General features: G+C 39.7%; 1 protein-coding gene across 2 annotated transcripts in view; it reads right to left on the minus strand.

Annotated features, from left to right (window-relative positions):
* Positions 1-22,724, minus strand: part of LOC140467301 (TBC1 domain family member 22B-like) — a 309,619-nt gene that overhangs the window by 104,690 nt on the left and 182,205 nt on the right. For both annotated transcript variants that reach the window (XM_072563569.1, XM_072563570.1), the window contains exon 9: positions 2,994-3,100. In XM_072563569.1, coding sequence (XP_072419670.1) covers positions 2,994-3,100 — 107 coding nt within the window. The remainder of the gene's footprint in view (positions 1-2,993; positions 3,101-22,724) is intronic.

Here is a 22,724-nt window from a genome sequence, read left to right on the forward strand (position 1 = left end):
GAATACAAAGGAGTGCAAGTTAAAGTCATGGTTAGAAGTTGTTTGTGATGATGCTGCTCCTTTAATAAGGTTATGTTGTCCTTGGTTTTGTTTTCAGATGGGTCATAAACACAGAGACTCTGGGAGGTCTAGTTTTTATGGGCTTTAGGGCCATAGCTAATAGACACAGCCTCTGGAAAAAAAAAGGCTTTCAAATAAAAACACTTGTACAATGAAAAGGGAGTGGGTAGTTCTCCAAGCTCAGCCTTTCTCTGGTTTGGTTTGGTCTGGTTTGGATTTTAGCAGTCTGGCTGTTCAAAGCAATCAATCAGTTTGAGTCTGCTGGTCAAAGAAACAGCTACACGGAAGAAGGCGTTTCATGCTGAATCTCTGCCATCTCTCTCGCTGACATTTTTTTTTTAAGAACCAGTCTTTGGTTTTTCCTTTTTTGCCAATGGGATATTTTGTGGTTATTGGGATTATTGCAAGTCATTGGAACAGCTTCATTCTGTTGGGATAATCTGAAGGATAGGTTAAGTTATTCTCTATTCTGTTCACTTTTGTTTGTGTTTTATTCGCAAATCTTGCAAAAAAATTCTGTTTTGTTTTAAACTAAGTGGTTGGGCCAGCTGCGTCAGTCCTCGAATATCCACTGTACACCTGTTTAAATGACTAGAAAAGTTAGGGTTCGGGCTACTTTATTGAAATGTTTTGAGGGGATCAGGCCTAGTCTATAACTAGTTCAAACAAATCCTTGTGTCACAGGAATGCCTTCAATTTACCAGAGTGATACTGGAACCAAAAAGGTTAAATTATGGAGGCATCTTAATTCGACTAGGCTTGTATTTGCTTCAGCATTAACCAGAGAGAATTTAACTAAAACTTTTGAGATGATTAAAGGTGGATAGTGAGAAATTCTTCTGGTGCTCGAATCCTGAAATTTGCTGGGGTGGAGCCTTCAAAACAGAACACGAATATTCAAGGGTGATGCCAGAAAGCAATTAATCACACAAAGTGAAGATGGAAATCTGGATTTCTCTCCTCCCAGTGCATAAAATTGCAGTGCATAGATTTTAGTAGGGCATAGGCTTAAGGGTTACAGATCAAAAATGGGTAGATGGAGTTAATGTACATTCAGCTAGATTAGGTATAATCAAATATGATGTACATGAATGGTGGAAATCAGGCTGGATCATCTGAACGTATTGTGTTATTCCTACGATTTTTAATATATTTATATATTTTATCTTGGTTTTGAATTACTCTCATGGGCAAGTTCCTCCATACACAAAATAAAGAGAAAATATTTCTCTTTATATAGCTTAGCAACAGTTCTTTGCTCAACAAAATCCTTGTCACATTTTTGAGAAGCAGCAGAACACAAAATAACAACTGTTTAAAGACTTTAGCTGCAAATCAAATTTACCAAACAGAAAATATGTAATCAAGGAAAGAAACACCAGATAAATCTTTGATGCCAATGGATGGTGGTAATGCGAAACATTAAAAAAGCAGGCATGCTAAAGTTTTGAAAAGTGATTTTATAGCGATATTACAAAGGTTTGCAAGACACAGATCTAGTGATTGTTTTATTGCAAACTAAACAAGCAGAACTGAAGGGATGGTCTAAGGCTGACAAAAGGCTGTTTTGAACAAAACATAGTAATTACAGGTACTTTGAGACAAAATAAATGACAATTTCTGGCCGTTTGGTCTGTATTAGAATACATTTCATGACCAAAATCCCTCAATTGATTTTTTTTTAAGCTGTCTGATTCCTTCTGTCACTAACGCATTCAGAATCAGTTGACTCTCTGGAAGTCCATTCAAAGCATTCATCTTTTTTGAATAAATTAGTTGTAACTGATCTGTACATTAATTTTCTCTCTTCTGAAATTGCTATTTCTTGCTGTTATTTTCTGGGCCATGACAAACATTTTCTCATGGCGAAAGCTTGTCAATGCCTATAAAGACCTTGCACACCTTTATAACAGCCTCTATAAATTTTGTTTTCCCTAATATTACCAAATGGCATTTCTGTCATTTCTATTTGGATCTCAGGTATCTCATGCTTGGTAACAAGTACCAGCATTGATACAATGGTCCCTGTAAATATTGTGATAAAACAACTTGCAGTTGCAGGCATACGTAAATAATGTCCAATTCAATTCAATGTTGCCAATTTGGGACTACATTGCATCTACTTTCCATTTAAACTAAATACATGTGATGACCAATGGTCTCAGCATTAATCACTGCCCACCCTAATAATCATTCTCTTGCACTGTCTAACAAGATAAAACTGATTGCCAATGCACTTCAATAATGACCTATTCTGTACTGTCCTGTGTGGTTACAACAACTAAAATCCTTTTTGTGTCAAACATTTCTTCCTTCCTTATTATAAGCAGTGCGCCCATTTTCTGGAAAATCCACCCTCAGTGCTAAGCAGCTACTGCTTTTGTGAACACCCAAATAAATTATTTCGCATCTTTGAAAATGTTTTAAGTGACTCCTGTCACTTCCATATAAACCTTTCAATTGTTCTCTACCTTTCCATGACACACTGAGGAACTTGACAAACTACAATTAAGTGGTTGTGACATGGAAGAAATAAAAGCCTGGCAGAAAAGTTAAGTCAAACGGTCTTCTGCATCTGAGTCAACCAATTTAAAACTGAAAATGGCAATAGGATTTGCATGTCCCAAAAACTGTAGAAGGATGAGATCATATTATCGAAACATTCCATCAATTTCTAGCCAATTATTGCTTCTGCTGGGTATCAGATAGTCTAAGATCAGGCTTGAATGCAACACTTCTATTTGGCAAACAGCCTTAAGCACTAAATAACTCACTTCAAAGGTAAGGCATGTCATGACAAGGTACTGAATTGGTATTAATACCAGTGGATGTTTACCTTAGCAAATGTCAATGAGAGTGTGCAGGAGAAAAAAATGGATAACAAAACTTGGTCAGAAACAGTCGGTTTCTCAGTTTAAATAAATCAATTTTACCTGTATGCCATCCAATAGTTTGCTCATACACCAGAAACTATCAGCTTCTATATTCCGCTGTACTGTCTCCGACAGGTTTGTTACATCAAAATTTTCCACATCTTCCTCTGCAATGATAAAACAAAAAAGTAAATTAGTTTCCTCCTGCTCAATTTATATTTAGCTTTTCATAAACATACTTCTATTAGCACAAAGTACTGTAAAGCAATTAATAGGTTCACATCACTTAGCACTCTAAACATTAAGTACATGTGCAGTTAAGCAGCAATTTTATTAAAATGCATGTCACTAAAAGGAAAACACCCAAACAGCTTCAAATTAATCAGGACTGCTTTTTAAATAGAAATGAAATAGAAAAGGCAGTGGGTGGTGTGTTCCCGAAACCCTCCATTTGTGAAGTGCAATATTTAAATGACACGCAATAAATTTTGGTTTATTGAAATATTCAACCTGGGGGATAATGAAGAAACATATATACACAAGAATACAAGAGGGTACAGAAAACAGACAGATAAAGCTATAATTATATAGTACTAATATCTTCTTGATATTAAGTAGTAATTCAAGTGGAGTCCAATAAAATTCACATCCAGTGGAGGTCCTTTCAATTGACTGCACATAACAGTCCATTTCACAGATGCTCAGATATAGTCAACTTGCAATTGAAGATGCTGTAGTTGTCATCTGGGAAATAGTTCACTTTACATGTGAAATACAAATTTAATTCTGGAAAATTAGACTCCTGGGAGGAGAGGTCAACATCACACGCAGGCTAAGCTAAGCCTGGAGCTGTGTAATTTTTATGTTGACTGCTCTTGCGTTTAAAGCAAAATAAAGGGAAGAGGTCAAAAATATAGAAACTAAGAGCAGGAGGTAGGCCATTCGACTCTTCGAGCCTGCTCCACCAGTCAATATGAACACGGTTGACCCTCCAGTTTAATGCTACCATCCTATTTTATCCCTATGCTCCTTGATGTCTTTAATAGCTACATATTTCTCTTTTCTTGAATATATTCAGTAAATATAACCTATACACCCTTGGCCTATACAGCCTTCTGTATACAGCTACCTGTTCATTTGAGTGAAGAAATGTTTCCCCATCTCAGTTCTGAATGGTTTATCCCAGATCCTTATAATATGTTCCCTGGTTCTCGACACCCCAAATGGGGAAGTATCCTCCCTGCTTCCACTCTGTCCAATCCCATTAGAACCTTATATATTTGAAACCAATCCACTCTTATTCTTCTAAACTCTAGTGAATACAGGCCCAGTCAAACCAACCTCTCCTCACAGGACAGTCTTGCTATTCCCAGTAGACAATTAAAGGCAATTCAAACAAAGAAGACAGCTAACATTTTGATCATGTAAACTTTCCTCAGCTTTCCTCAGCCATCAATGCATGATGCCTGGATTCCAGTCTGTGGCAGTCAACATCTGCAGCACATAAAATTTCACAGCTACAAGTCATCTACAAGTTGGTCAGGTTTGATCATGAGGTCAAGGGATGGGTTTTGGTGTCCCAGTCAAAACCAAGTTTGTCACAGATAAATGCATCAAATTTACTGCCATCAAATGTAGAAGGGTTTCCTTTGTTCAGAACTACTATTCATTTGTAGTGAATTAATTACCTTCGTACAAATGGAAGTTGTGACAGACCAGAGAAGAAGATTAGCTTTTGTCCTGGTTATTACTAGAAATTTCTAGAAGTAGCAATCTTGCTCTTTCTATATTTGCTGAAAGCCATCCTTGTTGGGCTGCTAATGTATTGAGAAATATAAGATTGAGGGGTGGATAGAAAGTAATTTCCCCTTGGTTGTAAGGATAATAACAAGAGGTATAATTTTTAAGATGAAAGGCAGAGGTTTAAGGGGGATACGAGGAAAAACAAATCTTTTCATCCATAAGATGCTGGTGGGAATCAGAACTGTATTGCCTTGGAGGAGATTTGTGGCAGAAATCTCATCACTTTCCACCTCCGTCCAGAGGGTCAGTGAAGATGTTATCTGGTATGGTGCGAAACATCTAAAAATGAACCTTCCAGCTCAGTGAGCAAACCTACATGCAGAACCTCGACCTGAGCTACAAATCTTCTCAAAACATGCTAACGTTTCAAAAGTACTTGGATGAACACTTGAAATGTTGTAACTTTCATGGCTATAAGCCTAGTGCTGGAAAGCGACTCGCGTGTAGATTTGAAATAGTTTAGTCAGCGCAGGTATCATGGGCCAAAGAGCTTCTTCTGTACTGTATGATTCTATGAACTTTCCTCAGCCATCAATGCCTGGTGCCTGGACTCCAGTCTGTGGCAGTCAACGTCTCCAGCACATAAAATTTCATAGCTACAAGTCATCAACAAGTTGGTCAGGTTTGATCGTGAAAATTAGTTTGGTCTTTTGACAGTGATATCAACAGCAGTAATTCTAATGAAAGGTCATTGAGCTGAAACGTCAACTCTGTTTCTCTCTCAAAATGCTGCCAGACATGCCTGAATATTTCCATGAATACTGGTTGTTGTATTAAGTAGAAATACTGTTTCCATCTCTGCCTTATTCTTTCTCACCATCATGTCCCACCCCAGCATTTGTAACACCATGCAGTGTGAACATAACCATCACTTCCTCTGCTACTGAACCCCTGGTATACTTGAAATAGTTCCGTGTCTCTGCTTTTGATGAGTTTTAAAATTTATTCCAATTCTTTAATTCTTATTGTAAGCACTCATAGCTCTCTCAATATAAAGATTTTGTTCAAGAGGAAACTCCACACATTTTGGTTAGTGATGGCAGAGGCATTGTGTAAGCAGATAAAATGAAATATCCAGATCATGTCTCTACCAAAATAATTACAGAATTATTTGGAATTTAAGCTGATTTCATGCTGAGCCAATCTATGGACTATCTCTCAGCAAAAGTTGGGCTATCTTTCCTTCTAGTCAGGAAAATTGGTTACCGGTTCAGCACTGCAGGAAAATAATGATATCAGAATGGTGCAGAAATAAACTACAAGAAAGACAGCTGTCGACAAATTCCATTGCACATAACTTGAACAACTTTTTCAAATCAAATCCAACAACAGCAAATGACAATGAGTTCACACCTTTTACTGAAAGAGGTGAGCAACGTTTACTTCACCTTTTTGAGTTAATCTTGAACAAAATACAGAGGAAGAGAAACTTGTGCATTTCCCACCAATCTGTTCTCTTGCATTTGTAAACAAAAAACGCTAGTTTATTGTAATCCAAATGGAAAGCAGGCCTACATTACTATTGTAGAAGACTGGGTAAACAGTATCCCTGTTGCTTTTCTTATTTTAGTTAATATTCATTTCCTTCTTTTGCTATAAGCCTCATGGAAGTTTATTGCAACAGAATGAATGAAACCCAGGAAGGAAAACAAGTGTCAAGAATCACACATTCCCTCCTATCTCTATGTGCAGTAAAAGAAAATATACTTTATATACTACACCTTTAACATCCTCAGAACCTGAAAGCATTTCACAACTAATAAATTACTTTGAAAGTGTCATCATTGCCGTATTATATGCAAGCACGATTGCTAACTTGCTAACACCAAGGTACCAAAATAAAACAGAAACAACAGAAAAAAAAGAGCCTGCACTAATACAATGGCTTTTGTGACTTTAGATTGTCCTGAAGTGCTTTACAGACATAGAGTACTTCTGCACAGTTATAATAAAATAGAATAAAGAATGCCTGAGATCTGAAGCAAACAAAAAATCATGTGTTTGAGAAACTCAGCAGATCTGGAGCAGCTGTGGAGAGAAAAAATAAAGTTTAAATTTCAAGTCCTGAGTTAGTTGTTTGGAATGTGGAGCTATCAAACCACGCAGCACAGTGGCTCAATAGTTAGGAGAGCTGCATCAGAGTGCCAGGGACCCAGGTTTGATTGACCTCGGGCGACTGTATGTGTGGAATTTGCTTATTCTCTTCTGGGTTCTCTGATTTCCGCCCACAATTCAAAGATGAGCATGTTAGGTGGATTGGCCATGCTAAATTGCTCAGAGTGTCCAAGAATGTGAAGGCTAGGTAGATTAGCCATAGGAAATACAGGGTTACAGGGATGGGGTGGAGGTGGGGGTGGGGGTGGGGGGGTTGGGCTGAGTGTGATGCTCTTTGGAGGGTTGATTTGGAATTGATGGGCTGAATGGCCTGTTTCCGCATCGTATGAATATATAATTCAAATGGCCTTGTTTGAGGCAGAAGTATTGGCATGAGATGGAGTGAGACAGCCAAACGAAATCAACATTTCTACCTCTCTTCATGTCATAGTAAAATGAAAACTTCCAAAGACCATCAAAATTGACCCCAATGGTTCCTAACCAGATTTCTGAATAACCGATCCCACAATCTGCAAATAATCAATTCCAGATAACAGTTTATATTTTAAACAAAAGGCTTAGCAATTTATGAACAACACCAATAACTTTAGCAGAATAAAATTAAACAAAGTAATCTAATTTGTTTATGTTTTAAATGCCAAACCTTTGTTTTCAGCCTAATTCAAACAAAAAACAAACACAAACACAAAGTTAAGGGATAAATAAATGCAAACAACAAAACCAGTCAGATTATTTAAGTGGTTTTCAAAACATGTTGTTCCACAAGCATAAAGGCTGGATTTTCTGAAGATGACCATCAGGGTCACCTTTTCAGTTCCCTCAGACAAAAGCTATAATAGTTACAACTTAGCTTTCTATTTGCTGAGCTACCAAGAGCTATTTATGGGAGGTTAGGCAGTGCGCTTTAAAATCTTTGTGCGGTAGCATGAATAGATTCTTTTTTAAAAAAAAACAGAAAACACACTCCAAACCCAATTCAAACTCTGACCAGTCCCTGACAGATTGACTGCCTTTAACATAAGATCTTAGTTACTATTCAAAATCTGCCATCTGCATGAGCAGAAGGTCTTTCCCAAACTTGCTGGAACCAAGTGACCTCATTAATGGCCAACTTTCTATTTATTTAAACATCATGTGCCGAATGAGTGATGACACATCTGCAGAACCTTCTAATCAGGACCCAACTGTATAATTAATTCCAGGCCTGGCCTCAAAAATAAACAACGGCTTGTTTTGGTTGATTTCACGCTGCTACCCAGAGCCCAAAGGGCATCTTAAGCTCACGGTTTCCGATTCACAGCTCTAAACCAAAATTGATAGGAGGCCCAGGACCTGCGTGTCCTCGGCAGAGAGGGAGCGGGTGGGCGGGGGGGGGGGGGGGGGGGGGGGAGTTGAAATGCTCAGCCACGGGGCGGTGGGGTTTCCCTAGAGATGTTCTCTGAATTGCTCTGCGAAAAGGCGTCCAGTCTTCCCATTGTAGAGGAGATTGCATCGAGAGCAATGGATACAGTAAATGACATACGTGGAAGTACAGATGAAACTCTGATGGATGTGAAAGGCTCCTTTGGGGCCTTGGATGGAGGTGAGGGGGGAGGTGTGGGCGCATGTTTTTCAATTTTTGTAGTGGCAGGGGAAGTTGCCGATAGGGGAGGATGGGCTGTTAGGGGATGTGGGCCTGACCAGGTAGTCGCGGAAGGAACGGTCTTTATGGAAAGCAAACAGGGATGAGGAGGGAACTATATCTCTGGTAGTGAGGTCGGATTGTAAATGGTGGAAATGTCGGCAGATGATGCCATGCATACAGAGGTTGGTGGAGTGGAAGGTGTTCTGACCTTCTTGTGGTTGGAGGGGTGGGGTTCGAGGGCAGAGGTACGGGACGCAGATGAGATGCATTGGAGGGCATCTTCAACCACGTGGGAGGGGAAATTGTGGTTTTTAAAGGAGGCGGCCATCTGGTATGTTCTGTGGTGGAACTGGTCCTTCTGGGAGCAGATGTGGCAGAGGCAGAGGAATTGGGAATAGGGGACAGCATTTTTGCAGGAGGCAGGGTGGGAGGAGGTGTAATCCAGATAGCTGTGGGAGTCAGTGGGTTTGTAGAAAATGCCAGTGTTGAGTCAGTCACTGTTAGTAGAGATGGAGATATCCAGGAAGAGGACAGAGGTGTCACTGTTGGTCCAGGTGAATTTAAGGTCAGGGTGGAATGTGTTGGTGAAGTTGATGAACTGTTCACCCTCCTCGTGGGAGTATGAGGTGGTGCCAATGCAGTCATCAATGTAGCGGAGGAGGAGGTGGAGAGTGGTACCAGTGTAACTCCGGAAGATAGACTGTTCCATGTAGCTGACAAAGAGGCAGGCATAGCTGGGCCCAAGGCTACCCCTTTCGTCTGGAGGAAGTGGGAGGATTCGAAGGGTAAATTGTTGAGAGTGAGGACCGGTTCAGCCAAACGAATAAGAGTGTCAATGGAAAGGTATTGGTGGGGATGTCTGGAGAGGAAGAAATGGAAGGCTTGGAGGCCCTGGTCATGGCAGATGGAGGTGTAGAGGGACTGGATGTCCATGGTGAAAATGAGCTGTTGGGGACCAGGGAAACTGAAGTCTTGGAGGAGGTAGAGGGCGTTCGTGGTGTTCCAAACGTATGTGGGAAGTTCCTGACCGGGTGGGGTGGGGGAGGGGGGGGGGGGGGGGAATAGGACAATATCGAGGTAGGTGGAGATGAATTTGGTGGGGCAGGAGTAGGATATTCAGGCTTGTGGAACTTGGGTAGGAGATAGAATCGGGCGGTCGGGGTTCCCAAACTATGAGGTTGGAAACTGTGGATGGAGGTACCACTGAAGTGATGAGGTTGTGTATGGTCTGGGAGATGATGGTTTGGTGATGGGGGGTGGGGTCATGGTCGAGGGGGCAGTAGGAGGAAGTGTCTTCAAGTTGGCGCCTGGCTTCAGCAGTGTAGAGGTCAGTGCGCCAAACTACCACTGTGCCCCCTTTGTCCACTAGTTTGATGGTGAGGTTAAGGTTGGAGCAGAGGGAGTGAAGGGCTATGCGTTGTGAGGGTGAGAGATTGGGGTAGAGGAGGGTGGACAGGTTGAGGCAGTTAACGTCTCGGTGGCAGTTGGAAATAAAGAGATCGAGGGCCCGGAGGCGGCGGAAGAAGTTTCCAACATCACAGCGCATATTGAATTTGTTGATGCATGGATGGAGGGGATGAAGGCAAGGCCTTTGCTGAGGACTGATTGTTCATCCTCAATGAGGGGGAGGTCTGGGGAACACGAGATACATTTGGCAACTAGGGTTAAGGGGAATCCAAAGGTTTTTCACAAATACATTAAGGACAAAAGGGTAACTAGGGAGCAAATAGGGCTCCTCATAGCTCAGCAAGGCAGCCTTTGTATGGAGCTGCAGGAGATGAGAGAGATACTAAACGAGTATTTTGCGTCAGTATTTACTGTGGAGAAGGTCATGGAAGATATAGAATGTAGGGAAATAGATGGTGATATCTTGAAAAATGAACATATTTCAGAGGAGGAAGTGCTGGATGTCTTGAAATGCATAAAAGGTAGATAAATCCCCAGGACCTGATCAGGTATACCCTAGAAATTTGTGGGAAACTAGGGAAGCAATTGCTGGGTGCCTTGCTGAGATATTAGTACCATTGATAGTCACAGGTGATGTACCAGAAGACTGGAGGTTGGCTAATGTGATACCATTATTTAAGAAAGATGGTAAGGCAAAGCCAGGGAACTATAGACCAGTGAGCCTGACGTCGGTGGTGGGTAAGTTGTTGGGAAGAATCCGGAGGGACAGGATTTACACTTATTTGGAAAGGCAAGGCCTGGTTAGGGATAGTCAACATGGCTTTGTGCATGAAAAATCATGTCTTACAAACTTGATTGAGTTTTTTGAAAAAGTAACAAAGAAGATTGATGAGGGCAGAGTGGTGGACATGATCTAGATGGACTTCAGGAAGGTGTTTGACAAAGTTTCCCATGGCACAATGGTTAGTAAGGTTAGATCTCATGGAATAATAGGGAGAACTAGCCATTTGGATACAGAAATGGCTCCAAGGTTGAAGACAGAGGGTGGTGATGGAGGGTTGTTTTTCAGACTGGAGGCCTGTGACCAGTGGAATGCCACAAGGATCGGTGCTGGGTCCACTACTTTTCATCATTTATATACATGATTTAGATATGTACATAGGAGTTATAGTTAGTAAGCTTGCAGATGACACCAAAATTGGAGGTGTAGTGGACAGTGAAGAAGGTATCTCAGATTACAACAGGATCTTGATCAGATGGGCCAATGGGCTGAGGAGTGGCAGACGGAGTTTAATTCAGATAAATGCGAGATGTCGCATTTTGGGAAAACAAATCTTAGCAGGATTTCTACACTTAATGGTAAGGTTCAAGCGAGTGAACAAACTGACCTTGAAGCTGAGTGGCAGGTAGATAGGATAGTGAAGGTGATGTTTGGTGTGTGTTTCTTTATTGGCCAGAGTATTGAGTACAGGAGTTGGGAGGTCATTTTGTGGTTGTACAGGACTTTGGTTCGAGCACTGTTGGAATATTGCGTGCAAATCTGGTCTCCTTCAGTTGGAAGGATGTTGTGAAACTTGAAAGGGCTCAGAAAAGATTTACAAGGGTGTGGCCAGGGTTGGAGGATTTGAGCTAATAGGGAGAGGTTGAATAGGCTGGAGCTGTTTTCCCAGAGCTTCGAAAGCTGAGGGGTAACTCATAGAGGTTTATAAAATCATGAGGGACATGGATAGGATAAATAGATAATGTCTTTTTCCTGTGATGGGGGAGTCCAGAATTAGAGGGCATAGGTTTAGGGTGAGAAGGGAAAGATATAAAAGGATCCTAAGAGACAACAGTTTTCACACAGTGGGTGGTGCGTGTATGAAATGAGCTGCCAGAAGTGGCGGTGGAGGCTGGTACAATTGCAACATTTAAAAGGCATCTGGATGGGTATATGAATAGGAATGGTTTAGAGGGATATGGGCCAAGTGCTGGCAAAAGGGACTAGATTATGTTGGGAATATCTGGTCAGCATGGACAAGTTGGACCGAAGGGTCTGTTTCCGTGTTGTACATCTCTATGACTCTTTGACTCTAAGTAAACAAACACATTGAATATACCATCTGCTTTCAACTACCATTTATTTGCTAACTTCAGTTCAAAAATGTCAGAAATTTGGAAAATGCTAACTTATCATTGGTCCACTAATTGAATGGCAAAAAAGTAATCATTTCTAAAAGGTACATGGTGCATTTCATATTATAGTTAAATTCATATGGCTCAGGAATTGTACTATAAATTGACTGTCACCGGAGGCAAAGCCTTCTTCCTTGGGAGCATGAATCCTAATGTTAACGCCTTAAAAAGTTTCCTGATTCAAATACACAAAGAATACAACTACCTCCACAAATAATTAACTATGTCAGGTAAGCTATCATTTTCTTCAAAAATATTTTCCAGACCACAGGTGCCTTACTCAAGAGAAGAACAGAAGTAATATGGTAAAAATGATAATTTACTCAGTTGTTTGTGAAATTTGGATATTTGTATATTGCTTTGGAATCAAAACAAAAGTATTGCAAATATTGGAAATCTGAAAGAAAAACAGGAAGTGCTAGAATGACTTAGCAGGTCTGGGAGCACCGGAAGAAAGTAACTGATATTATGGCTCAAGTCAATAAACTTTTTTTGATGGTGTCAACAGAAAAGCACTCTGTATTTCATTAATGCAATATTTATCCCTAGCTAAATATTATATTCCCATATTTATGTCTCAATAATTTATGTCACTACTTGTATTCTTTTAAAAATGTGAAAGAACCTTATTGGCTTTTTCTTCCTGCTTTCTGTCTATGAGAATGCTTCAATGTAATTGGCTGCTTATCTTACTTTGTGTCCACACTGCTGCTGTGCTCCTAGAGATCCTCTTCATCCGCTGTCAAATTCCGACTGGTGTTGAGAAAAATAAAGTTTGTGCTACAGTGACCATTAGACTTCTACTGCTAACATTGAAGAAAGATGCGTATTGGAATAGCTGCATCATTTCGGACTACAAAAAAACAGACCACAGCATTTATACTGTTCCCTGATGCTTCTAGTAAGATACCATATCATACTGTGGTTCTGTGCGCCGAGCTGGGAATTTGTGTTGCAGACGTTTCGTCCCCTGTCTAGGTGACATCCTCAGTGCTTGGGAGCCTCCTGTGAAGCGCTTCTGTGATGTTTCCTCCGGTATTTATAATGATTTGTACCTGCCGCTTCCGGTTGTCAGTTCCAGCTGCCCGCTGCAGTGGTCGGTATATAGGGTCCAGGTCAATGTGCTTTTTGATTGAATCTGTGGATGAGTGCCAAGCCTCTAGGAATTCCCTGGCTGTTCTCTGTTTGGCTTGTCCTATAATAATAGTGTTGTTCCAGTTGAACTCATGTTGCTTGTCCTGTGTGTGTGTGTGTGTGGATACTAAGGATAGCTGGTCGTGTTGTATCGTGGCTAGTTGGTGTTCATGGATACGGATCGTTAGCTGTCTTCCTGTTTGTCCTATGTAGCGTTTTGTGCAGTCCTTGCATGGGATTTTGTATACTACATTGGTTTTGCTCATGCTGGATATTGTCCTGCTAAGTTGTTGTCTGAGTGTGGCTGTGGGTTTGTGTCCTGTTATGAGTCCTAGTGGTCGCAGTAGTCTTCACACAAACTTTGAATACCATATCATAATTAATTCATATTGTGATTCCCTTTAATAGATGAACACTGCATTCGTTAGTCTAAATACAAAATATGATTCATTTCTCATTTCAAGAGTCCAGGGTCGATATTATACAATCTCTGGTCAAATAGGGCAGCAAGTCAAAACAAATCTCCCTTTATAATATGCCTCCATCCTACCTTGAACATAAACCTTCTTTTACATTAATATCAATCATCTTGTGGTTTACTTGAATTAGACTGCCAATAAGTGTCCAATTCATGGGAAATGTCAGGATGAGAGTCAATGCTCAATGGAAAATGAATTGAGGTGGCCAAAATGTTTTCACAAAGTACCTACAGCAGCACAGGATTGTTTAACTGGTTTGTAATCCTGATGAAAAGATCAATGCTAATCTACTAGCACCATCCACTTATTGTTACAAGTTAATTTAAAAACAACTAACGGGATAAAACTGGTCTTCGACAACATCACCAAAACAGACAATAGCGAATCAACATTCTGCATTAGAATGCTGAGAATACTCCTTTACATTGACTGCAAAGAAAGTTGAGCACTGTCAAAGTAGACTGCTAATTTGCTATTTTATGTTTTGAGTTTTCATCAGAATACAATTTAACACTTAAGGCTCACTTCTAATGCATTTGAAAACAAACAGATAAATTAGCATTTATAGAGTGCCTTTAACATCATCAAAATATCCTAATGTGCTTTCCAGTCACTGAGGTACTTCTGAAGTACAACTGCTGGTATGATATACATGCCCTGTGTGAAGGCAGGTTCATGACTCATTGTCTGAGGATGATCCTCCGGAATCATTGTCATGGCTGTCATTTTGTGGCAGCGGTCATTTGCCATTGCCTTCTCCTCACAGGTTAAAGAGGTAGACCCACTGCTACATTAGCCAAACCAGAATCAAGCATACATACTAACATTCAATTTAAGAGCAGGAATAACTATTTCATCCTTCAAGGGTGCTTCCTCCTTTTGATAAAATCAAGGCTAATCTGATCCTGTCTTCAACTCCACTTTTCTATCTGCCTCTTATACTATTTGGCTTCCCTTTCAATTAAGAATTTATCTAACTCAACCTTAAAAAAAACACTCAAATGCCCCTGCCTCCACTGCTCACTTGGAAACTGAATTCCAGAAACAATCTTCAGTGGAAAAAATTCTCATCTGTCTAAATGGGAGATCCCTGATTACTAAACCTGTGTCCCTAAGTTTTGGTCTCTCCCAGAAGGGGAAACATCCTCTCATTAGCCCCCATGTCAATTACTCTTAGGACATTATGCATTTCAGTAAGATCATCTTAGTCATTCGGCTGTACAAAACTTGAGCACTGCTGGGAAAAGGCACATTTTGTCAAAGCTTTTCAGTTTGCAATCATCAGGACATTTCGCAAGAACAGAAGATCAACGGGAAAGTCAAAATTCATACTACCAATTGTAAACTTATATTCACAGGTTAGTACATACATTGGCTTTACCAGAAACAGAACTTGATAAATTTGTTCACCATACCAACTCAATGTGGAAACAGGTTGCAATTAAACCTGCTGTATAAGTGCTACCTTAATCAGATAATTTCTCATTGTATATCATGCAAACTCATGCATGGCCCTAAGTCCTGAAAAGTGCCCAGTCTACCTCAGGTTACTCTTGAAGGACAAGTCATCTCAAAAGTTTTAGCAACAGGTGAAGCTGGCTGTTTCATGCTGCTAGTATGTCATGGCAACATCAGTAGTGCTTGCTGCTAACAGGATGTTGCCATTAAACTAAATGTCCAAAGACTGGCAGATAATATCAAACAACATATCACCTTTGAAGTGCACAATAAGCAAAGTACTGACAGTATCCAATTAGCTCATGTTTGCAAATCTCACAACACAATGTCTCACATTACATGTGGTTCTGCACTGGACAAACATTAGCAGATAATCCTGAGTATGCAAAAAATTATACTCACAACCAATTTAGGATCATCAGTCAGGACCACAGTTTGGTGCACTTGCCTTACTGGATTTACATGTACTGATACTGTGCTTTACAGGCAGAAAGAATATGTACACATAATGTTGGTTTCAATTGAACAAAACAGGTGAAAGCCATTCACTGTTTCATTTCTCAGGGTAATCTCATAACCAAAGCCAACTGGTCTAGTTTAAAATTTAACAAACTCTGAGCATTAAGAGCTAATCAGCATTAATAGGTACTTTCTTCATTGGAACACTTCTACCAGAGTCCACGTCAGTTTCCTGTCATGCAATATAAATGTTTTGTTTTCCAGTTGAATTTGTATTCTGAAATCCTAGAGAGAGAGAGAGAGAGAGAGAGAGAGAGGGGTGATTGCATGGTGGTGGTGGTGAGAGGGTGTGGGTTCAGTTTGTAGTACTGAGCCTAACCCTATCACTGAAATTGTAGCATTCATTCTTCATGACAAGTTAAATACTCTTAGGTACTTAGGTAAGCTGCAAAAAACTTCACTGGAAGTGTGTCACACTGTGTTCAAACAGGTTGATTTAAAATATTTACATTTTCTAGCTGAGGTTTTATTTCAATTAACACTCAGCTGCCTTCGGGCTGGCTCTCTTTTATATGCAATTGAATGTAATTAATTAGTTTAAAACACCTGATTAGAGGGCTTTTGGAGTGCAATGGTAGTGTCACTACCCCTGAACTGAGCAACCGAGGTTCAAGTCCCACCTGATCCTGGGGTGTGTGTAATAACATCTCTGAATAGGCTGATTAGAAAAATAGGTTAATTTTTTGTGTAACACAGCTGATTGCTTTGTTATCTTTAATTCCTGGGTATTTAGCAATAAACTAACAAAATTAAATCCCCCAAAACACTATTTATATAAAATAAAACCAGTTCCATAACGTAAGGTATAAATTCTACATTCCACTCCATCTTGACAAAAATCCAAGATTACAACATGATTATTTATTTGTTCTCACAATTCATCATAATACAAGACAATCCTTATTTGAGAACATCAACAACTTTTTCAACAAGCATTTCTTTGTCAAGAAAATCCAACAGCTAATTGCTTGCACTGACTGAACTTATTTCTGAAATTTCCTTTCTCATATTTCTTTGAAATCATTAAATCAATGCTTGTTCACTTATGTGCAGCCCTTTGAGTGGACACATGACCATTTGTTCTGGGCCACACACATTTTTCCTGGATTTAGAGAGTAGCTGCTTTACAATACTAGATAAACACTATTGCTTACACCTGGGGAGCTATGTCTGCAGCTAAATCATTTTTAACTACTTTATTATTTAATTTTGATTCTCATGTAAACAGACAATATTTATTATTTCTTTGCACTAAAATTATCGTGAATCCTGCTGTACTTGAAAAACCAACAGGAAGCCTAACACATGAGATATCAACAAAAGTGATTAATTTCACTCATTCTGGGTCAAACAGGGCCCAGAACCCATGCCAAATCACACTAGTTCATGCTCAATGATGCCCGCTGCAGTTTTGAGTGTTTTAGAGCACTATCATATTTTCCCCAGTAGGTGAGAGCTAAAATTAATTATTAAGCTGTTTTAGCAGATGAAGAAATCAGGCTTGATGTAAACTTTGTTTTCAAATTCAGTGAAGAGAAGTCAGTGAGTTAGCCTATGTATCTAGTGGGGTGAGAAAGTAACAGAGAAAAACATCCAGTGCATGTGTAGAAAATCACTGAAAGGAAATGCTTGCAACCTCATCGGTTCAATCAGAAATATTGAAGATAGGAAAGACGCTTTTTGGAGTCAAGGGTTTGTAAAATATATTACTGGGTAAAGAACATTGAACTATTTTGTTGATGATGTCAAGACCTTACCTGTATATAATCAGGTACGGCGGCACAGTGGTTAGCACTGCTGCCTCACAGCGCCAGAGACCCGGGTTCAATTCCCGCCTCAGGCGACACTCTGTGTGGAGTTTGCACATTCTCCCCGTGTCTGCGTGGGTTTCGTCCGGGTGCTCCGGTTTCCTCCCACACTCCAAAGATGTGCAGGTCAGGTGAATTGGCCATGCTAAATTGCCCGTAATGTTAGGTAAGGGGTAGATGTAGGGGTATGGGTGGGTTGCGCTTCGGCGGGGCGGTGTGGACTTGTTGGGCCGAAGGGCCTGTTTCCACACTGTAAGAAATCTAATCTAATCTCATCTAATTGTGTATAACCATGTTCTTTGCAATAATAATTTTTTTTATTAAAAGTACATTAACAGCCTCACATGATAATGTTCATAACTGACCATTATATCACATTGCAAAAATAAAATTTTGTCAATCAAGCTTGATTTCACTTTGGAATCTAACTTGTCCAGTATTACCATCTCATAACAGATAATTGTAGTGACTGGAACCAGGTGAGCCTCATTGACCAGGTTCTTGATTGGTCCAGGTTAACAACCTCATATAGGAAAGTCTTGACTGACCAATATAACCAGAAGATTAGAACTTCCTCAGTTGAGTACTGACTCTGAGCTGGCTGGCCATAGCCTGTGTACATGCACAAGTAAATAAAGAGTGACTTGGTGAGGGGAACCAGCATCTGTGCTGTTATTTCACTATACAAACACAAACTTCTCTTTCTCTTAACCAAATGTAAGATATCATAGGGGTTTAAAAATAGCAGTTTCAAAAGACATTATTCCTGCATCAAATCATGATCTCAGGACACTTGTACAATCCTTTCAGGGCTCAAAAGATATTTATGTCCTGAAAAACAAACATTGTTGTAGTGTGGCAGCACAACTTAAAAGTATCTGCAGCACACCGTCAACAACAGAGTTTAGAAGAAAATTTTTCAAAATCACATTTTGTAGCCGCTTCTGGATATAGCTCAAAACAATGCTGTCTTTCCTCAAAGAGCTTACCAACACAAAGATAAAGGGTTAAATATTATAGCAGCATCCAGTTATAAAAGCCTACTATAAACCATAGGCATTGCAAGTAACTTAGTACTAGAAATAGTTATTTCACAGCATTTTGTCAACATTTCAATGGCACAACTTTTAATTAAAAGAACATGAAGTAAATGCATACTTTGGAAGTTTCAGCCCATGACTACAGTATATTCTCAACTTTTCTAAGCTGAGAAAAAATACTTGTATTGACAAAATGCAAATTGATTTAATGTTGTTTAAAGATGTTCAGATGATTTGCCACATGGTATTGCACCTTAAATCAGGCCGGACACAAAAGACATCTTGATGACTCTACAAACCACAAAATATTCACCTTTATCTTTCATATTGAGACCTTCATAGGAATTGGGGCTTATACTTTATCTTAATGAAATATTGTCTAAGGGTATATTTGAACTTGAAAAGAATTTTAATTAAAATATGAAGCAGCACTGTATACTGAAAAAGTTATTGTTCATATGAAATATAACTTCTCTCATCTTAGCAATACCATAGAAGAGTGATAGATTAGAATCAAGAACTCACAAGCCTGAATTTTCATAAAGATGGGGACCCTTCACTCAGCAGAAAAATGGCTTCAAAGGCTCAAATCTGGAAGTCCTACCTCTGAAAGATTTAACATGGGGAAAGGTTGGGAGAAATTCTAACGTGTACTTTCACATCTACAGACAGAATTGCACATGTAAAAGTGAATTGCTCTCAGGCTGATCTGACTTGTACTCGTGGGGTGACCAAATAATGACTTGAGTATTTTCAGCATGGTAGGAGAAGATCCAAACTTGCTGGAGTCCCATGGCAAGGTCCCATGGATATGGGCCCAAAACATTACTGGAGAGGTCAGATAATCCTCGATAAACAGACCTTTACTTGAGGAATGTTAAAAGTAGTCATGACCGTACACGAAATAAAAGTGTGTAAGCATATCTGAAGTGTGAAGCATCACAAAAGCTGTGAAGAGGGAACTCAAACTGTCACAGCATTGAAAACTCCTGTCTCTTTAAAATTTGAATATAAAACCGAAGTGCTAAAATAGATCAGTGCTGTCCATTTCACTTCATCGTAGATACGCTTTCAGTTTCATCAACATCTCAGTGGTTAGAAACACTTTGAAGTAGGATTAAACCAAAGTAGGGACAATGCCAGAGCTCTACAATCAAATGAAGTACTTATGAATCTTAGCAGATCTGGAAGCATCTGACAACAGAGAAACAGAGGTAACATTTTTAGTTCATCAAATGCTTTATTAAAACTTGAATTCTGATGTTTAATTTTGTATTCTACAACAGTGCGCCGTGCACCCAGGCCAGAAGTTCAGCTAAGCCACCTTTAGACCAAGCAACTACCATACTATTTATGGGATTGACTGCCATGACTTCATCCAAGTCATCTGTGTTCTGGCCAAATCTGAAGGGGTAGGTTTCTGTTGTGGTTCTGTTCGCAGAGCTGGGAATTTGTGTTGCAGATGTTTCGTTCCCTGTCTAGATTAGATTCCCTCGTGTGGAAACAGGCCCTTCGGCCCAACAAGTCCACACTGACCCTCCAAAGAATAACCCACCCAGACCCATTTCCCTCTGACTAATGCACCTAACACTACGGGCAATTTAGCATGGCCAATCCACCTGACCTGCACATCTTTGGACTGTGGGAGGAAACTGGAGCACCCGGAGGAAACCCACACAGACACGGGGAGAATGTGCAAACTCCACACAGACAGTCGCCAGAGGCTGGAATCGAACCTGGGACCCTGGTGCTGCGAGGCATCAGTGCTAACCACTGAGCCTGCATGCTGCCCCTCTCAGCACTTTTGTGCTTGCTTTCAAACCCACAATGATAGATGCCTAATCCAGTGTTCTGACAAAGGAAGCTAGAATTGGCAAAGATATATGGAAATTAATCATCTTCACCTTTTTTTGATATCCTCCATTTTGAAGCAGGTTCATTAAGGTTTAAAAGATTATGATCACTGTAAAATATGCATTGCTTCCCCTTTAACTTGAGGAGAGCCATCGTTCACAGCTATTCCCTTTAAATATGTGATTAAGATAATTGCTGTACCATCAGGCACATTCTGTCAAAGAGAGTTTGTTCCAGGCCAGCTTCATGAGCACTTTCGGAGCCTTGAATTAAGGTGGCAATTGCTTGAGGTCGCCAACAAGGATCAACTTTTCACATCCAAAGGTGACATCCTCAGCGCTTCTGTGATGTTTCTGTGATTTATAGCGGACCACTATAAATGCCGGAGGAAACAGCACAGAAGCGCTTCACAGGAGGCTCCCAAGCACTGAGGATGTCACCTAGACAGGGGACGTAACGTCTGCAACACAAATTCCCAGCTCGGTGAACAGAACCACAACAACGAGCACCTGAGCTACAAATCTTCTCACAAACTTTGAATACCTACGGGTAGGTTTCTCTCATTTCAGTCCTGAGGTTTATTATAACAATTATTATGTTTTTAAAATGTGATTTCTCATTTCACTTGATCAACTGAAGATATGCAAAGAATCCCAGCCACAACTCTTAACAAAAATAAGTTATTTTATCATAAAACTTACTCACATATAAGGTAAAATCTATTAATAAGGTAAACGCCACTTTGAATCCTGAAACCTAGAGACATACGTTCCCAATTTGCAAACAAAAAAGGAGGCTACAGTGTGGGAAGGTAGAGTTGAAAAACAAAATCAATGAATGCTAAAAAGATTATATGCACTGATCTTGAAACTTCAGTTAAGTGATATTGTGGCTGATGCAAGCGGTTTGCTTTTCTGAAAGCACTTTCTTTTAAACAGTAATCTGTTATGTTCTCCAGAGTGAGTGCTATCACATTTTAAATTCTTTTTATTTTATTTTCTCTTATTTTTGAGAGGTATTCCAAAACAGGGACATGCTCTGAATAATACAGGCCAATTTCAGTCCATACCACATTTAAATTTGATATGTTGAGGACTACTGCTCACTCTGTACAAATGAAATTCTATACAAAACATGTTAATAAATAAAATGCAACTCTTTCAGGAGTAAGGTAATCTTTCGTCTTCTGTCTGTCACATGTCACAAACTGGTTCTGCGTTACTGTATTCAGATGTTTTGTAAATCTTAGGAAATTGCACAACCTGAAAAGCAATACCACCAGTTATTGTTAGGACCATCCATGTTCAGCAAATCAATTACTATATTGATTTCAGGATTTGACGTTTCCTGAAGAAGGGCTCATGCCCGAAACGTCGATTCCCCTGCTCCTTGGATGCTGCCTGACCTGCTGCGCTTTTCCAGCAAAACATTTTCAGCAATAACTATATCAGCCAAACATCAATCATGTTGAGAGTGTTAGTTACCATGCAGTCAACAAGCTGGTTCATAATCTATAGGTCTTAACTGCAGATGTATTCAGTGCAAAAGAAACTAAACAATGTTGGAAAATTTGCTGGAATTCATGGGTCATATTGTGAACTTCGCTAATTATTTTGCTTTTGTTTGCTATTGGAACATTAACACAAAAATTACAGCTTGAAACTACTCTTCAAAAGCTACTTACATTCAAGTCCATTCTCAGACAGGACTGTTTCTATAGTTGGAGATGTCAGCCAGCCGACATCAAGACTAGTTCTGTTTCTAACATGTCATCTTGAAGTACAAGAAATATTGTTGTTGATGAAGCAATTTTTGAAGGACAATCAACCAGATCTGTAATGCCACTGCTCCAACAATTAATTAGCTAATTTTCAACTTGATGATTTGAGTTTCCAAACTCTCAGTTCTCTCCCATTTAGTAGAATTCCATAATAACAGCACTCCACAGGACAGAAGTCATTAAGCACATCAGATAATGGCTCAGGTATTCCTTTGCAAAGTTCTGAATCCTTGAAAGGATCTTGTCATGAACCAGACCAAACAGCCTAAAAGTATATTAAGGAGATAGCCTAGATTCTAACCTTTTACATTAGTAAAAGGCAAGAATAAAGAGTCTTGTTCCAGATGCAATGTGATTGGTCCATTACTAGGCTTTATGTAGAACACATTTTATTTTTGTAACACAATTAAAATGCAAACAAAAAGAATTGGCATAAGTTTAACTCAACTGAAATACTTAACAAAATAATATACTATTTAACTACTAATGAACAACTGTTCTGAAGCACACACGATGGCACCACTGTGGCAACACCTCTGTGCAAGAGAAACAGCACAGAATATCTTTTAAAGGTACAGTACTTATCACAATCTTT

This window comes from Chiloscyllium punctatum, chromosome 45 (assembly GCF_047496795.1).
Source record: "Chiloscyllium punctatum isolate Juve2018m chromosome 45, sChiPun1.3, whole genome shotgun sequence".
Lineage (NCBI taxonomy): Eukaryota > Metazoa > Chordata > Chondrichthyes > Orectolobiformes > Hemiscylliidae > Chiloscyllium > Chiloscyllium punctatum.